Source organism: Hyperolius riggenbachi, chromosome 1, assembly GCF_040937935.1.
Source record: "Hyperolius riggenbachi isolate aHypRig1 chromosome 1, aHypRig1.pri, whole genome shotgun sequence".
Classification (NCBI taxonomy): domain Eukaryota; kingdom Metazoa; phylum Chordata; class Amphibia; order Anura; family Hyperoliidae; genus Hyperolius; species Hyperolius riggenbachi.
In genome coordinates this window covers 232,375,219-232,393,013 of record NC_090646.1, presented here as the reverse complement: position 1 = coordinate 232,393,013, position 17,795 = coordinate 232,375,219, and the positions used below count along the sequence as shown (strand labels likewise).

The 17,795-nt window shown below is 41.8% G+C and overlaps 1 protein-coding gene across 8 annotated transcripts in view; it reads right to left on the bottom strand.

Annotated features, from left to right (window-relative positions):
• Positions 1-17,795, bottom strand: part of CXXC4 (CXXC finger protein 4) — a 260,319-nt gene that overhangs the window by 146,137 nt on the left and 96,387 nt on the right. For 5 of the 8 annotated variants that reach the window (XR_011019360.1, XR_011019361.1, XM_068231504.1 and 2 more), the window contains exon 6: positions 9,700-9,749. The exons of 2 other annotated variants lie outside the window; for them this stretch is intronic. Coding sequence is in view for 4 of the 6 variants with exons in the window: in XM_068231504.1 (XP_068087605.1) it covers positions 9,732-9,749 (18 nt within the window). In the remaining 2 variants the exon portion in view is untranslated. Of the gene's footprint in view, positions 1-9,699; positions 9,750-17,795 lie in introns of those variants that run through there. One more of the 8 variants, XM_068231484.1, reaches the window with a different exon arrangement.

The window sequence follows — 17,795 nt, the reverse complement described above, 5'->3', positions numbered from 1 at the left end:
TCAGCTCTTCATATTCAGCAAGCCAGCACCTATTTAGTAAGGAGTAATTGGGCTAGACTCCCTAACACTGCTACTGCCTACTGAGCGCACTCTAGTGGCTGCAGCTCAAGCGCTTTGAGTCCGCCAGGAGAAAAGAGCAATATAAATGTTATTTGTTTAGTCTGTTCGTCAGTTGGGCATTCTATTGATCAGTAAGAAATTGGGGGCAGGGCTACCATAAACATTCTGTTATGAGATATGGTTCAGGCATTGCATGTATGCACCAATATTAACTGTATGCATGGGAGACATTTAGCTTAGTCTGGAATAGTCAGCTGCCATATTTACTTTAGAGATGCCTATATATAGCAACTACGGTAAATACAATTTGTTATTTGTTCATTAAAATCCCCAAACTTCGGGACTTTTAAATCTTTCTGCAATGGGTCATGGTACACGTAAGTGGTGACAAGGCTGCATACTATGCAGGCTGAATTGTGCATCAGGCCCAGTTCACATTGGCCTTGTGCCTGCGATAGAGGCTAGGCACTATATCCAAGGCTAACGAGGCACTGCCCTCATAAAACATTACTAGAGGAAGCATATATTTATCGTAGAAGAATAACAAGGATAGTCAAATTAATGCACTGTCTATAAGCAAAATAATAAAGTTAACGGAGAATTCTTTCATTTCGGTCAACTTTCCACTGACATGAAACTTAGCCAAATAAGCAACTTCTGGTTTATTAGCTGGCAACCGGTTAATAAGCCAGAGGCCACTGAGCTTGTTTGGTTCAGATGTCAATCAGTGGAAATCTGCATGGGGAATTGGAGATCAAACTCCAATAAATAGTAGCATACACTGTGTGGCCAAAAAATTAGAGACACCCTTTAATAACAAGTTGGTCCTGATCTGATTACACCCGATATTTTTGGGACATGGACTCAACCTGATCCTGATACCGATGCTGAGGAATGTTTGCCCATGCTGACATAATGGCAGCTCTAAGTTGGATCAGACTGGCTCCAAGCTTTGAAGCGATCTTTTGACTTTGTGCCACAATTGCTCAATAGGATTGAGGTCAGAAGACTGAGCTGCCCATGGAAGCAGGCTGAACTCTGATTAATGTTCCTAAAACCAATTTGAGACTGATCAAGCACAGTGGCAAGGGCCCACAACAGGCACTTTTCCTATTTTTCGGTGATACCAAAGGCACTCTTGATGGTCTTCTGCTGCTAATGCCCATCTTTTGCAAAGTCCATCTTATTGTGTATTGGGATATGCTTTGTTATGCACCTGCATTGAATTCAGCAACAATGTGTGATGTTGTTGCCCTTCTGTTGCTGCAAACTATGAGTGCTACTTGCCTTTCACTTCTCTTATTCAGCCTTTTCGACCAGAATAGTCCATATCGCATGAAGTTTTTTTTCTCAACTGCCACTCTTTAAAGAGACTCCGTAACAAAAATTGCATCCTGTTTTTTATCATCCTACAAATTCCAAAAGCTATTCTAATGTGTTCTGGCTTACTGCAGCACGTTCTACTATCACCATCTCTGTAATAAATCAACTTATCTCTCTCTTGTCAGACTTGTCAGCCTGTGTCTGGAAGGCTGCCAAGTTCTTCAGTGTTGTGGTTCTGTGATGCATCTCCCCCCTCCAGGCCCCTCTCTGCACACTGCCTGTGTATTATTTAGATTAGGGCAGCTTCTCTCTTCTCTCTTATCTTTTACAAGCTGGATAAATCCTCCTCTGAGCTGGCTGGGCTTTCACATACTGAGGAATTACATACAGGCAGAGCTGTCTGCACTCTGCAGGAAGAAACAGCCTGACACTTCAGTGGAAGATAGCTGCAGGGGGAAAGAAACACACAAATGATCTCTTGAGATTCAAAAGGAAGGGTGTATACAGCCTGCTTGTGTATGGATGTATTTTCTATGTGTGGACATACTGTACATCAACCTACTTCCTGTTTTGGTGGCCATTTTGTTTGTTTATAAACAAACTTTTTAAAACTGTTTTTAACCACTTTTAATGCGGCGAGGAGCGGCGAAATTGTGACAGAGGGTAATAGGAGATGTCCCCTAACGCACTGGTATGTTTACTTTTGTGCGATTTTAACAATACAGATTCTCTTTAAATACCCAAGATGCTGAATCCCTAAAGAGTCATCGTTTCAGAGATGCTACCACCAGCTCTTCTTGCATTGACGATCATCCCTTGTTTAAAGTCACCTAATTCTTTCCCTATCTTGACATTAACTTCCATAATAACTTTTTTCATTTGAAGTTGTGCTTTCCTTATATAAGCAACTCTACGTTGTTACATCACTCTACGTCAATGTTGAACTGGTTTACTTTCAAGTAAAGGGTGTCTCTAATTTTTGGCCACTGGTGTAGGTGGTGCAGAGCAGTGCTGGGCTGCAGTGGGAGGAAAAGTTAGAATTCTTGTAGAATTCACAGGTCAGGTGATTTCCTCTTAGGCTGGGTTCACACTTCTCATGCATTTCCAAATGTTCATTCACGTTTTCACATGTGCAAAAAACTGTAAACTGCATAAATTCACAGGTCACATGCGATTTCCCATCAACCTTCATTAGCTGTTCTGAAAAAAACACATTATAAAATTTGCATACGAATGCAAATTTTAAAGTGGAAAACAAATGCGATGATAAGTGTGTTAGAGACAGCAGTAAACCCTGAGAAGGATACCAGTCTTCTCCATTAGGGTTGAGGCAAATATGTACAAATAATAATGTACAAATCTCCACTGACTCAAATCATATAATCAATAGAGTGAGTCTGTCAGTTGTTCCATAAAGACTTCACATTAACACTGCAGTACCCAAGCAAAACAATGCATCACTCACGGGTCTTTCCGAGTCAAAGTGCACAGCAACCTCGGACCCCAGGGAATGCTGGGTGCTGATGACTGATGAATAAAATGTTATCATGATGAGGTAGTGAAGACTAAAGCCTTACTTTAGCCATAAATATTAACTATGCATTGTCCATGTATATTTTTTTTATAAAAGTTTTCATTTTTGTATATATATAAAAAAAAAAAAAAATCAAGGCAGAAATCCATCAGAATTCAGTCCTTCATGCCAATGTCTCAGGGACAGTCTTACCCCCCACCCCCTCCACTCTCATTAGTCAGAGCAAATGTAAGTGCACTCTTCACTTAAAGGAATACTGTGAGGGGGGGGGGGGGGGAGGGAAATGAGTTGAAGTTACCCGGGGCTTCTAATGGTCTCCCGCAGGCATCCTGTGCCCGCGCAGGCACTCACCGTTGCTCCGGCCCCGCCTCAGGTTCACTTCTGGAATTTCAGACTTTAAAGTCTGAAAACCACTGCGCCTGCGTTGCTGTGTCCTCGCTTCCCCTGATGTCACCAGGAGCGCACGGCGCAGGCACAGACCATACTGGGCCTGCGCAGTACGCTCCTGGTGCCATCAGCAGGAGCAACGCAGGCGCAGTGGTTTTCAGACTTTAAAGTCTGAAATTCCAGAAGTGAACCAGAGGCGGGGCCGGAGCATTGGGGAGTGGCTGCGCGGGCACAGGATGTCTGTGGGGGACCATTAGAAGCCCCGGGTAACTTCAACTCATTTTCCCCTGACCCCCCTACAGTGTCCCTTTAACTATGCCTCCCAACTGACTGACAGCTTGAGAACCTATGCATAGGCTGTCAATCAGTGAAAAGCTGTGATTATGTAAGAAGTTCAGTCACACTTTCACACCTGCTACATGGCCATGTGACCACAGAGTGCATGAGATACAACTGAGGGAGGGGAAGAGGATGCAGATACTTATGTTGTTGGTAAGGAGGAGATGAGCATGTCTGCACCAGGTACTTTTTAAACTATTTATTCTCACAAAAATAAAAACTGAATGGAAACATGAATAGATCTGTTCTACCTAAATCTGTATGTAATTGATGCTCTTTATCAAAAAGAGAAGTGAAAACAACAATAAAGAACAAAATATCGTTTTTATACTTTCATTATTTTTATGTGAAACAAACAAGTAAATTATTTTTTTAAAAAGTGAATTATTAAGTAAGGACACCTAGAGAAACAGGTCAAAAATCATCAATCAAAGCTCTGACTTCCCAAAACTTATACTTTATAGAGAATTTATGTGTGCATCAAACCAAGTAACACCTGACAAATCTGGCTTTGCAAATTTGTCCTAAATTGACTATTCACGAGACATAGCTCATGCAAATAAGCATTTGCTTTCGCGTGCCAAAGTTTGCAGGGTTAAAACCAATACCACAAAGCAGATGTTCTGCACTATCCAGGAGCGCCACGGGGAGGCTTTCCAATGTCCCCATACAACCGGGGTGCCGCGGGGCCCCAAGCTCTCTCACTGCCTGGAAACCACAGCGGCATCCCGGAGGGGGAGGCTGGGAGGTGCAGGCAATCCCCCCAAGCGTGGCCAGTGCCGGGAAGAGTCGCCCGCACCTGCCTCCCAAAATTTAAAAACAGGCACTTACCTTAACGTCCATTGCGTTCTGCTACATGAGCACGACTTGGGAGCGAACACATGAGAAAGGAGTGAAGCATGGGCCACACCAAGCTTTGGAGCTCAGAGCTGGCTTTCACACAACACTCCAAAGGGGGGGAGGGCAGGCGCAGACAGCTCGCTCCAGGGCTCTCACCTCCTAGAACAAGCCATCCACCACCCGCCTCCAAAGGGGATAGAAATGAAACACTACACTTTACAGAGAATTTATGTGTGCATCAAACCAAGCAACACCTGACAAATCTGGCTTTGCAAATTTGTCCTAATTGGCTATTCACGAGACATAGCTCATGCAAATATGCATTTGCTTTCGCATGCCAAAGTTTGCAGGGTTGAAACCAATACCGCAAAGCGGTTGCCCTGCGGGAATTAGTTCATGCTACATTAGGGGGCATTGGGAAGCCTCCCCGTGGAGCTCCTGGATAGTGCTAATGTAGCATGAACTAATTCCCGCAGGGCAACCGCTTTGCAGTATTGGTTTCAACCCTGCTTTGGCATGCAAAAGCAAATGCATATTTGCATTGCTATGTCTCGTGAATAGCCAATTAGGCCAAATTTGCAAAGCCAGATTTGTCAGGTGTTACTTGGTTTGATGCACACTTACATTCTCTATAAAGTGTAGTGTTTCATTTCTATCCCCCTTTGGAGGCGGGTGGTGGATGGCTTGTTCTAGGAGGTGAGAGCCCTGGAGCGAGCTTTCTGCGCCTGCCCTCCCCCCCTTGGAGTGTTGTGTGAAAGCCAGCTCTGAGCTCCAAAGCTTGGAGTGGCCCATGCTTCACTCCTTTCTCATGTGTTCGCTCCCAAGTCGTGCTCATGTAGCAGAACGCAATGGACGTTAAGGTAAGTGCCTGTTTTTAAATTTTGGGAGGCAGGTGCAGGCGGCTCTTCCCGGCGCCGGCCACACTTGGGGCGTCGCCTGCACCTCCCAGCCTCCCCCTCCGGGATGCCGCTGTGGTTTACAGGCAGTGAGAGAGCTTGGGGCCCCGCGGCACCTCGGTTGTATGGGGGCATTGGGAAGCCTCGCCATGGCGCTCCTGGATAGTGCTAATGTAGCATGAACTAATTCCCGCAGGGCAACCGCTTTGCGGTATTGGTTTTAACCCTGCAAACTTTGGCAATGCGAAAGCAAATGCATATTGGCATGAGCTATGTCTCGTGAGTAGCCAATTAGGCCAAATTAGCAAAGCCAGATTTGTCAGGTGTTACTTGGTTTGATGCACACATAAATTCTCTATAAAGTGTAGTGTTCCCAAAACTTATAACAGAATGGTTGATTCCCTTTACAAATATTTTACTATACAAACTAATTTGTTCTACACCTTACATAAGGACCAACTAAATCTGAGATTGAACAAGGCAAATTCTGAAGGCAAATTCTGAAACCTACCACAATGATAAGTGCAAATTATAAGTACTGTATTACCTTTGCAAATATTTTGTACAAGGCAAATTCTGAAACCAATCACATTCATTGGTGCAGTTATTACGGTTGAAAATAAGCTTTTCAAATAGAAAAATCCCTTTTGAAGTTGTGCATGTTGCAGTTGTGCAACTCTCCACATAGGTCTAAGACCTCTAGAGCCTGTTATTTTCTGTCAGGAGAGAGAGAGACTTGCACCTGTTTGCTGTAACTACATGTCTCACCTCCTTCCTCGAGAGGACACACAGGCCCTTATTTAATTCACATTTTCTCCTAGGAGATAATTTTGCCATCTTCTGTTTAAAATAACTTTTCAGCACACTGCGATTGAAAAAGTACCACAAAGTTGTTGAAAAAGTACTGTCAAAATTATTCAGAGTATTGTCTTGCTTGCGGGTGGCTTCAAAGGCATTTTATTTATAAGGTGTGAAACTATCACCTAGAAGAAAACTAAGCAGAAAAAGTGGATTGAATAAGGACCGACCATGGTACCTACTATAAAGCTGTGATCTTAATAAATGTAGTTGGCCCTCCATTGTTCTTCCTAGTTTGCGTATCACATGGTCACACCACAGTAATCTGCCTAGCAGCTCAGGAAAAAGGTGGAGGAAGCAAATTGTGGAGGAGTATGGAAAGCACAGTTGGCCCATTTCAGTCCAGCAAATTGCTTCCATGGTTTATATTCTCTTATCATCCTGATAGCTATTAGAATTAACCTTGCTCAATTTTGAATTCGGTTGGGCTTTAAATCCTTAGCGCATAGGATCATCCTGTAATTCATACATCAATTTCACACATACTTCAAATTCCCCTCACTACTGGCTGTTGGCTACTTTTAGACTTTGCTGGCTTACCAGTATTCTGTGCACATGTGGGCATTCAATAAGTCAATGCAGGAGACAAAGTACTGGGTACAGAGTGATTTCCTGGTGTCAACCACACAGAATATGTTTCAATAAAGTAGATTCTGATTGTTTACTATGGGGACTGTTATAAAAGCTTTTTTGGGGGTGAGGGATGATGTGCGGACAACAAAGTGAATGCTGGAATTCATGTGCATTGACTATAAATACCAGTTATGAACAGTTGTTCAGCATAGTAAATTTTGCAGAAATCACAGAACAAAAGTAATGTAAACATTTTTTCCATTTCAACTTCAGACATTTTCCTCTAGTGCTTTGGGTAGAGCAGGAGAGACTGAGTACTTTTATCAGGGTTTTATTGCTGTCCCCCTGCCATGGTAATTCAGTCTCTTCCTGTCTCTGTGATAGGTCAGGTGATTTCCTCATATTTATAGTGAAATATGGGGATAACTTTTAACAGTGGGCTTTTTAGTCCTCTTGGAAATATATCCTGTAACTTCCTGTTATGTCTCTCAGTTCTGAACTGAAGGTAAATCTCTTCAAAAGAGAACAACACAGCAATAAAAACCTGACCGAGGTTATAATCCAAGTCATCCTATCCAAAAGTAAACATTAAAAGTTTTAGCATGACTTTGACTATAAGTTAAATGTACGTATATTACAAGTGAAACAAAGAAATGTATAAAAATAAGAAAGAGTAAGCATTTATAAATAACATGCAAATTTGACGTATCTATGATTTTATTCTGTTTTTCTGTGATAGGGGGAAACAGAACTAGTAGAACTCTAGCCAAAACTTTATTATCTTTTAATTTTGGGATTGACTCCTCAAGAGACAAAGAGCCTTATTTTCTAAACCACCTCTGGGAAGCCCTCACGATAACAAGCAGAGATGGTAAAATACTTTTCTTATATCCTAGATATCGCTTTCCATGAGGCAGAATTTGAGATTGGCACATTAAAGCTTCTAAAAGCTGATCCAGTTAATCAGCTGACATAAGCAAAATTTAAAACACTGAGCCAGTAATACTAGATTTTCATACAAATTTTCCTTACTATCACCAGTTATTAGTTCAGCAACAGTCTTCCTATGGGTTGCGCTTGCTGTGAAGGATCACCGTATCCCCTCCAAACCAGTAAACAAGTAACAGTAGCGCTATCCCAATAACACACAGTCTGTGCAATCAATGTCTGATAGTCAATAGTCTTCCTCCTCTCTGGACTTCCACCACAGATCAATTCAAGGTCACTTTCAGATAATGAAAAATGCACTTACCAGATATACTGACTCTTGTTACAGGAGTCAGCATTAGCAGCGAAGAAGGGTCTCAGCCCCCTTCTCGGCTCACTGGCTTCACCAACTCTCTGTGCGCCCCCAGCAGCAGAAGTATCATCACACAGACCCTCACTACAGAGGTTTAACTGCTCAGATAAATTACAATCCTAACCAGGATTGGCGAAGTGTACTATTTGTCCTGGTGAGGATTGTAATTTATCTGAGCGGTTAAACCTCTGTAGTGGGGGTCTGTGTGATGATACTTCTGCTGCTGGGGGCGCACAGAGAGTTGGAGAAGCCAGTGAGCCGAGAAGGGGGCTGAGACCCTTCGCTGCTAATGCTGACTCCTGTAACAAGAGTCAGTATATCTGGTGAGTGCGTTTTTGATTATTTGTACGTGACCTTAAATTGATCTGTGGTGGAAGTCCAGAGAGGAGGAAGACTATTGACTATCAGACATTGATTGCACAGACTGTGTGTTATTGGGATAGCGCTGCTGTTACTTGTTTACTAATCAGCTGACATGTTATCTTGTCACTAAGGATTAGTGGCTGAAAGCGAAATTCAGTTTCGCTCGAGGCGAAACTGAGTGTTAGTCGACAGGGGCTGCAGTAGTGGTGGTTGCCAACTCTGGTGCCAGCGTTCCATACCCCTCTACATCCTCCCGATACTTTCTCCTTCACAGCCAGAAGGAGGAAGAATTGAGAACAGAGGGAGGAAGTAATGAGAGGATGTAGAGAGGTGTGGAGCATTGACGCCGGAGGTGGTGACAAAAGTGGGTTACCCTCACTGCCTTCCACTGCTGTGGCCCCTGTCAACTCTCAGTTTCAAATCAGGTAAAACTGAACTTCACTTTCACTCGCTCATGCTTTGATAGTGCTGCTGCCTCTCCCTGGTTAAGCTAAGCAGGGAAGTAATCCAGCAACCTGAATAGACAATGTAAAAATTGCCTCCTATATGCAGTTACACCCCTGCAGATGAGGATGGTTTCAGATACATTTTAAATAATCCAGTTTAGGTTTGCTGGATCACTTATGGTATCTCCACTGTGGATGCTAGAAAATGACTAGACAATAAATCAAGTCTAGCATCTGCTCCATAGATAGCTCTGCAATACTTGTGCCACTCCAGTCCATTTTCCTTATGATACACCAGACAGGGGACACAGGAGAATGAGCTAACAATATCTTGGTCTGTACCAGCAATAGGAAATGGAAGAAAATTCCCTAGAGGGTACCCACACTGAGAAAATATTTGCTTTAGGACCTAAGCTTTTCCCACTGTATCCAAAAATAGAAATAAAGATTTGGCTTGAGTTCTGTTTTAACACATAAAACTACAGGGATACAAAAATTGAAAAATATAAAAAATTGGTATCTTTATAAAAACTAAACAAAAACAATAAAAAAATACCCACATATGGTTCAATTTTTTGGGAGATCCGATCAGAATATTCAAATAAACTGCATTATCAAACTGAATCCTGTGTGGGCATTTTACAAAAGTTATAGTTTTAGAATGAACAATCCAGCAATTTTAATAATTTTTTGTATTTACATAACATTTTCTCTAGATATATATCATTACATCCAAACTGAAAACCTCACTAAATCATAACGAACGAATGAATCACTCACCCAGCAATACCAAAGGACGCCAGAAGAGCTTCTTAAAAGTGCCAATAGCCCTATAGGTGATATAAATAAAATACTATATAATGACACATTTATATTACTATGAAAACATTCATCAAAATTTTTTTTCCTAAATGTGCACATATCCTACAGCCAATAAAAAGTGGATCTAATTGCAATTCATATGGTGCATAAGGAACAAATGCAATGACTGCTTTCTTTCCATGAGTGAGGTTGCCCATGGGTGCCCATAAACATGATGAGATGATGTTATGTCTATGGTAGCTTCAGACACGCCATGGCTAGCTGATGTTAGGGTGGTGATTTACCTACAGATTTGATAAACATGTCTTAAGGCGATTGTACACCTGTCAATCTGCCACCTGATCAACCATCAGATAGATCCCTCTCTGACTGAATATGATCAGGGAGAGAACTTCTGCCTGTCCACATACTGCAGACCAATTCCCAATAGAGTTCAGAATTAAATCTATTGGAACCCCCCCCCCCCCCCCCACACACACACACAAGTGTACTTAACCAATAATGCCCCCCTCCCCCCACCAAACACACACACACCGTGGTGAGTGTTGCTTGCTCACCAGTCACGGTGGCATCATCGCTTCTTCCTGTGTCATGGAATATTTCTGAATTGCTACCACATGCGCCCTTACCACACCAGCAAATGTAGTGATGTCAGTACATGCATCAGTGTCACGTGGTACAGGCACTCGTAGTGACAAATAAAAAAAATCCCAGACACCAGAAGAGGCCAGGAGTTGGACCAGCATGACAGGTGAACATGCAACAGTCAACCTTGGGCCTAGGGGGGAAGGCGGTACTCATACACTTGGGAGAGACTGGCCAGGGATCCGTCAGGAAATTGAACGCTAATACTGCCATAAACAATCGAGCCCTTGTGACTGAGATTTTCAAGCATGCCCGATCTATCTTTTTGACCGATTTCACCTGTGAATCAATTGAAACAATAGATTAGGTGTCCATGTTGCGACAGCAGTACCTGCCAGATTTGGTCATTATGATTGAATCTTTAGGATAGTGATGCCAAAAATCAAGTATTACATGGGCACCCTCATTTGTACTGTTTCCCCTTGTGCCAAGAGGTGTGAATTCTTCCCTCTACCACACAACTACACAGAGCATTTGTATGATACATATAACAGTTGGTCATGGGATAGGGCTCAGGTAGTAGCTGGGTCATGCCTGCATCACTGACTAGCCAAGCCTTGTCTGTCCATGTTCAGCTTTGATGTGCAAATGCCCTTCTTCTCTTTTACAACCCAGTGCATACAACTGTATATGTGAGTACCAGCATACATGATCATTACAGTACATTTCCCCCACCCACTGGGCATGTAGTACTGAAATATAACCAGCACTTGCATCTACAAAACATGTTTCTTCCTCCTAGCTCTTAGCATGAGTACATTCTGCATAACTAAATTCAAAACAAGTTAGTTACTGTTTTCAGTACTGATTCATAAATCATTCAACCATTTGTAAATGTAAAACAAAAAAACAAAACGAAAAAGTAAACGAAATCCCCAGTGTGTTAAAATCGAAATCAGTTATTGTCAATAATTATCATATATTTACAATATTTTATGTATTTCTATCACAGGGCAGTTCAGCTGGTTACTACCACTGCTACTAGGCACATCAGGCAGACATTTCTTTAGGGCTAAATTGCTAATGTATTCCTTTACTATTCCTTAATCTATCAGAGTGTGTTTGAATTTTGTATGGAAACCAGAGAAGTCCTGCAATTGGAATCCAACAACATTTTCTGTGCCTAATACAAGATACACGTCAAGGCTTCCCTTCGGGCCCACATACAAGCTCAAATTCTGGATCTCCCCATTTTGGACCCAGATCTGGATTGTACCTGTAATTATGGGCCTGAATTGGAAGTACCAGAGAGACCCCATACAAACATGGAAAAACAATACTAACCCCATGCAGACAGCATCCTAAGCAGGTGCCCAGTGGTTCACCACTGCCAAGACTACTGAACCACAACAGTCCTTTGCTATTTCCTAACCCCAGATAAGTGCACTGATCCAAGAGTTTAAATTCATGATCAGCAGAAACCTGTAGGAGAGTTGCCAGCTGACAGCACAAGCCTCTTGTCATGGGTCGGGTAAAACCATCCTTACAATTCCATACATTTTCTCTATCTTTAAAAACTAAAATACAGAATATGCATACAGGACAAACTGCCAGTAAATGTATTAATCTGAGATAAGCTTATGCACTTACGCACAAGGGAGAAAAGAGCTTTACACATGTTTTGTTGTACTACATTTAAAGTGAATGGTGATTTTTTTTTTTATGCATTTTTTTTATTCAGATAAATATCACAAAAAAACTGACAAGCTTTGCAAGTACAAGAAAGGCTTAGTTTTGCTGCAGTGCATTAAAGATAGCTAAATGAAGAACAACAGGATCTATTTGTCATTCATACAGTTTGGGGACTTTGCCCTTGTGATGGTAAAGTACAATTCCACCTGAGGCCCAGTGCACACCAAAACCGCTATCAGATCCTCAAAATGCTAGAGGTTTTTGGAGCAGATTTCAGAGCGATTCTAGGCATGTTTAGAGACCTTTTCTAAACATGCCTAGTGTTTTTTGGAGCGTTTTTGTGTAGCAGATTACAAATATTGTTACAGTAAAAGCTGTTACTGAACAGCTTCTGTAACAAAAACGCCTGGAAAACCGCTCTGATCTGGCGTTTTCCAGAGCGGTTTGAGCTTTTGCTATACTTTACATTAAGGCAGAAACGCTTCTGCAAACCGCCAAAGTGCTGCAGGACCCACGATTGCGGTTTGCTAAAAACCTCAAACCGCTGGTGTGCACCATCCCATTGAAATACATTAGCCAAGCATTTTCACAGGAGGAAGCGGTTTGGAAAACGCTACAAAAACCGCTCGGTGTGCACCAGGCCTGAAGTAGAACTTTCAGAAGAAAATACCCTCCAAAATACATCCACAATAACTGCTAATACATTATCTCCTCAGTTACCTTCCGGCTAAGCTTTGATGTTCAGCTTAACCATTGGACAGGCACCCATCCAGCCATTCTGTACTTCTGGCGGAAGTGTGAGTGGCGAGTGCACCTATACATCATTTCCTGGGGTTGGATCTAAACAAATAGCTGTTTGTGTACAAATCCTACCCTAGGGGTGGGGCGATACAATATAGTATGCTCAGTATGGCTTCTGAACACGTTAAAGGAGGCGGATCAGGGTCTCTCTGCTGACTTGGCCTAAGGCAGCCCAGGGTGTGATATGTTAACAATTATAACGGATGCATTTATTGGGAGGAGGGTGTGTGTAGGCACTAATAACTATTTACTTTCCACTAATAGTCGACTTTAAAGAGAAACTCCAACCTAGAATTGAACTTTATCCCAATCAGTAGCTGATACCCCCTTTTACATGAGAAATATAATGATTTTCACAAACAGACCATCAGGGGGCGCTGTATGACTGATTTTGTGCTGAAACCCCTCCCACAAGAAGCTCTGAGTACCACGGTACTCTGGGCAAACTGCCACAATGTAACAATGTTTACAGACAGGAATTAGCTGTTTACAGCTGTCTCTAACAGCCAAAACAGCTAGGAGCAGCTACATAACCTGCCCACAGTAAAAATGTCACCATGTAATAAATGTCAGAATGTAAATCAGGGAGAGGAAAGATTTTACAATGAGCAAACACTGACTAAATCATGTATACATAATTATGGTAAAAAATGAAACACTTTTTTTACTACATTATTTTCACTGGAGTTCCTCTTTAAGATGGTCATTGACAATAGTTTGAACAGCTGAAACAGCTGATATCATCTATGTTGTCCATCTGCCATAAGAAAATTATTTTCTCTTTTGAATCTTTTGAAAGAAAGATCTTTCTCAGCAATCTGATCAGCAAGGAGAGACTATTTTGGCCAAGCACCAGGTCTGCATTGCATATCTATGGCAATGACAACATAGCAATTTCCATACTGCAAAAATGGCAAACCTTTGGCTGAAGGTTGTTGGCTGAAACATGCCTAGTTCTGACAGACGCTGCACTGTTTCACTGTTTCTGCACTGCGCAATGATGGCGGTGTACATTGCAGGTGGTAAACTGGCTAGTATTTAACCCATTCGCGTTCCGTCGTTTTCACTTTAGAAATGTTCACCTCCCATTCATTAGCCTATAACTTTATCACTACTTATCACAATGAACTGATCTACATCTTGTTTTTTCCGCCACCAATTAGGCTTTCTTTAGTGGGGTACATTTTTCTAAGAGCCACTTTACTGTAAATGCATTTAACAGGAAGAATTAAAAAAAAAAACGGAAAAAAATCATTATTTCTCAGTTTTCAGCCATTATAGTTTTAAAATAATACATGCCTTTATAATTAAACTCACGTATTGTATTTGCCCATATATCCCAGTTATTACACCGTTAAAATCATGTCCCTATCACAAGGTATGGCGACAATATTTTATTTGGAAATAAAGGTGCATTTTTTCCGTTTTGCATCTAGCACTATTTACAAGTTTAAAATAAAAAAAATATAGAAATATTTCATCTTTACATTGATATTTAAAAAGTTTAGACCCTTAGGTAAATATTTTTAGATGTTTTTTTTTTTTATTGTAGTGGGTTTTTTTTGTTTTTTTCTTTATATTAAACATTTTATTTGGGTATTTTTAAGAGGGTGGGATGTAAACAATAGTTTTATAATGTAAATGTGTCTTGAGTTTTATTTTTTTTACTTTTAGTTGTAGTTTTACTTTTTGGCCACAAGATGGCGGCCATGAGTTTGTTTACATGACGTCACTCTAAGCGTAACATACGCTTATATTAAACATTTTATTTCTGTATTTTTGGGAGGGTGGGATGTAAACAATAGTTTTATAATGTAAATGTGTCTTGAGTTTTATTTTTTTTTACTTTTAGTTGTAGTTTTACTTTTTGGCCTCAAGATGGCGGCCATGAGTTTGTTTACATGACGTCACTCTAAGCGTAACATACGCTTAGAGAGACGCAGGGGGGAGGTAACAGCCAGAAAAAGCGCAGCTTCCGAGAGAAGCTGTCGCTTTTTCAGCGGGGGAGAGGAATCAGTGATCGGGCACCATAGCCCGATTCACTGATTGCCTGGCTAACGAACCGCGGGCCAGGAGCGCGCGTGCATGCGCGCAATCGGCCGCGGGAGAGCGCATGGTTCCTGGACGTAGTTTCTACGTCCAGGAACTAAAATAGGTTAAGTCAGTGCAGTGTGCTGCAGAGTATTTGTATTAATGCTACAGAAAAATCTTGGATTGCAAGTAATTTTGTTTAAGAGCGCTTTGCAAGACTTCTCCCTCTGTAAAGTAGTGGTATCTGGCCGCACTCTCCTAGTCGTATGTAAGGTGCAACAATCCAGCCACCAGAGCACCAGGTGGCAATCGACAATTTGTATAGCAAAAGGATCAGCACACTCAGTATTATGTTGCAAAACTTTAAGCTCTTTTAATACAAAAAAGTTTTCATAAATTTCGTGTTCAACAAAGACCAGCAACTTGCAGTAGATAGGCGCCAAAGACACCCAACGTCCATCAAATGCCTGCTGGCCAACTTCTATAGAAAGTCCGTGGGGGAGTCCAGAATCCACACTTCCCAGGAAAAATGTGTCTCAAAGCATGGCAACAGACACTGGCCTAATGCTGTTTCGGGCAGCAGCCGGTCTTCGAGTCGATAAATGTGCACTCATTTTGGAGTGCACATTTATCGGCTTGAAGATGGGCTGCTGCCGAAATGGCATTAGGCCAGTGTCTGTCGCCATGTTTTGAGACACATTTTTCCTGGGAAGTGTGGATGTTGTACTGGTATTGTTTAAAAAATAAATAAATATGTCAGCCTCCATATTCGTCTCACTTCAGATGTCCATTAAAGCCACATACAAAAACGTTGGGATTAGAGATGTAGCGAACGGTTCCCGAACCGTTCGCCAGCGAACCGCTCTGCTACTCTGGGCCTCTTACTACTTCCGGGTCGCAATGACCCGGAGTAGTACGCCTACGCTGCCCGGCGGAGCGCATCCTAGATCGCGCTCCTGTTGCCGGGCACTCTCTGCGCATGAGCGTGACGTCACTCATGACGTCACGCACATGCACAGAAAGTGCCCGGCAACGGGAGCGCGATCTAGGACGCGCTCCGCCGGGCAGCGCAGGCGTACTACTCTGGGTCATTGCGACCCGGAAGTAGTAAGATGCCCAGAAAGGTTCGCCAGGCGAACGGTTCGGGCCATCACTAGTGGGATGAGCCAACAATTGAGCAATGATTCTGTTGCAGTGAGAATCTTTTTTATATTTTTACTTTATACAGTATTAAATATTTTTCTAGAAATGTTTTCGGATTGTAGAAAAAAATGATCTTAGTTTCGGGGAAATTCAGTTTGATGTAAGAGTGCTTTGGATTATAAGCATATTTTCAGAACAAAATTTGTTCGAAAACAAATGTTCCACTGTACTTTAAAAATCATTTTGAAATGTAATTCATATAACCCCCTGCTTCCTCAACAGAAAGATTCAGCTGTACGTGTGGTGAGTGCTCACACTGCACAGAGCTCATACACTACACTGAGTGGCTAGGCTGGAGCTCAACTCAGCCAGTCATGGGTTTGGCTCCTTTTCCACTTGCCATGATCTGCATTTTTGAAGGAGGAAGCATGGGGGTGATGTGGAACGCGAGTGGAGCGAGTCGACTATAGGAGATGGCATGGGCAAGTTAACTCCTCCTCTCCTCATAATTTTGATTAATAGGAAACCTAATCGTGACGTGTGTAAAAAGTAGGTCGTGCAATGCATCACAGTGTGATTTTGTGTGTGATCACACTTCCTGGTAGAAAAGCAGCATTTCCCACGCAGGACATACAGAAAACTACCAACTATATTTTTTACCTGTTTTATGAAGATGCTGACAAAACTATACTTCATTTGTTACAGATGTTTACATTGCTTATTTAACCACTTCCCAACTGAGGGGTTTTACCCCCTGACCACCAGAGCAATTTTCACCTTTCAGCGCTCCTTCCATTCATTCGTCTATAATTTTATCATTACTTATCGCAATGAAATGAACTATATCTTGTTTTTTTCGCCACCAATTAGGCTTTCTTTAGGTGGGACATTATGCCAAGAATTATTTTAATTTAAATGTGTTTTAATGGGAAAATAGGAAAAAATGTGGGAAAAAATTAATTATTTTTCAGTTTTCGGCCTTTATAGTTTTTAAATAATGCATGCTACTGTAATTAAAACCCATTAAATGTATATGCCTATTTATCCCGGTTATAAAACCGTTTAAATTATGTCCCTATCACAATGTTTGCCGCCAATATTTTAGTTGGAAATAAAGGTGCATTTTTTTTCAGTTTTGCGTCCATCCCTAATTACAAGCCCATAGTTTATAAAGTAACAGTGTTATACCCTCTTGACATAAATATTTAAAAAGTTCAGTCCCTAAGGTAACTATTTATGTATTTTTTTTAAATTGTAAATTTATTTTTTTTTTTAATTGCAAAAAAAAAAGAAATTGGGGAGTGTGGGAGGTAAGGAGTTAATTTTTTGTGTAAAACAAGTTTATTTGTGTGTAAAAAATGGTTAGGGTGTAGTTTTACTATTTGGCCACAAGATGGCAACATTACCAATTTGTTTCATGCGACCTGCAAGCGTCCTTCCGGACGCTTGCAGGAAGTAGAAAGAGGCTGGGACTTTTTTATTTTTTCACAATGATCGCGCTGCTCAGCCGAGCGGCAGCAGATCATTGCGGGGCTTAGATCAACGAACGGGAATGGATTTTCCCGTTCGTTGATCTCTGGGCGAGCGGACGGTGGCGTGTTTACTAGCGGCGGGCGGCGTGTTTACGAGCGGGAGCGCGGACAGCGGCGGGAGTGCGCAAAGTACGGATTTCTCCGTCCCCGTCCCTGGGGGTGAAAGGATGGAAAAAGGGGCGGAGAAATACGTACGCGCGGGGGTAAAGTGGTTAAAAATGGTGCCTGGAATTATGTTTGAAGGTTTTCCTTTATCACTATGATTCATAT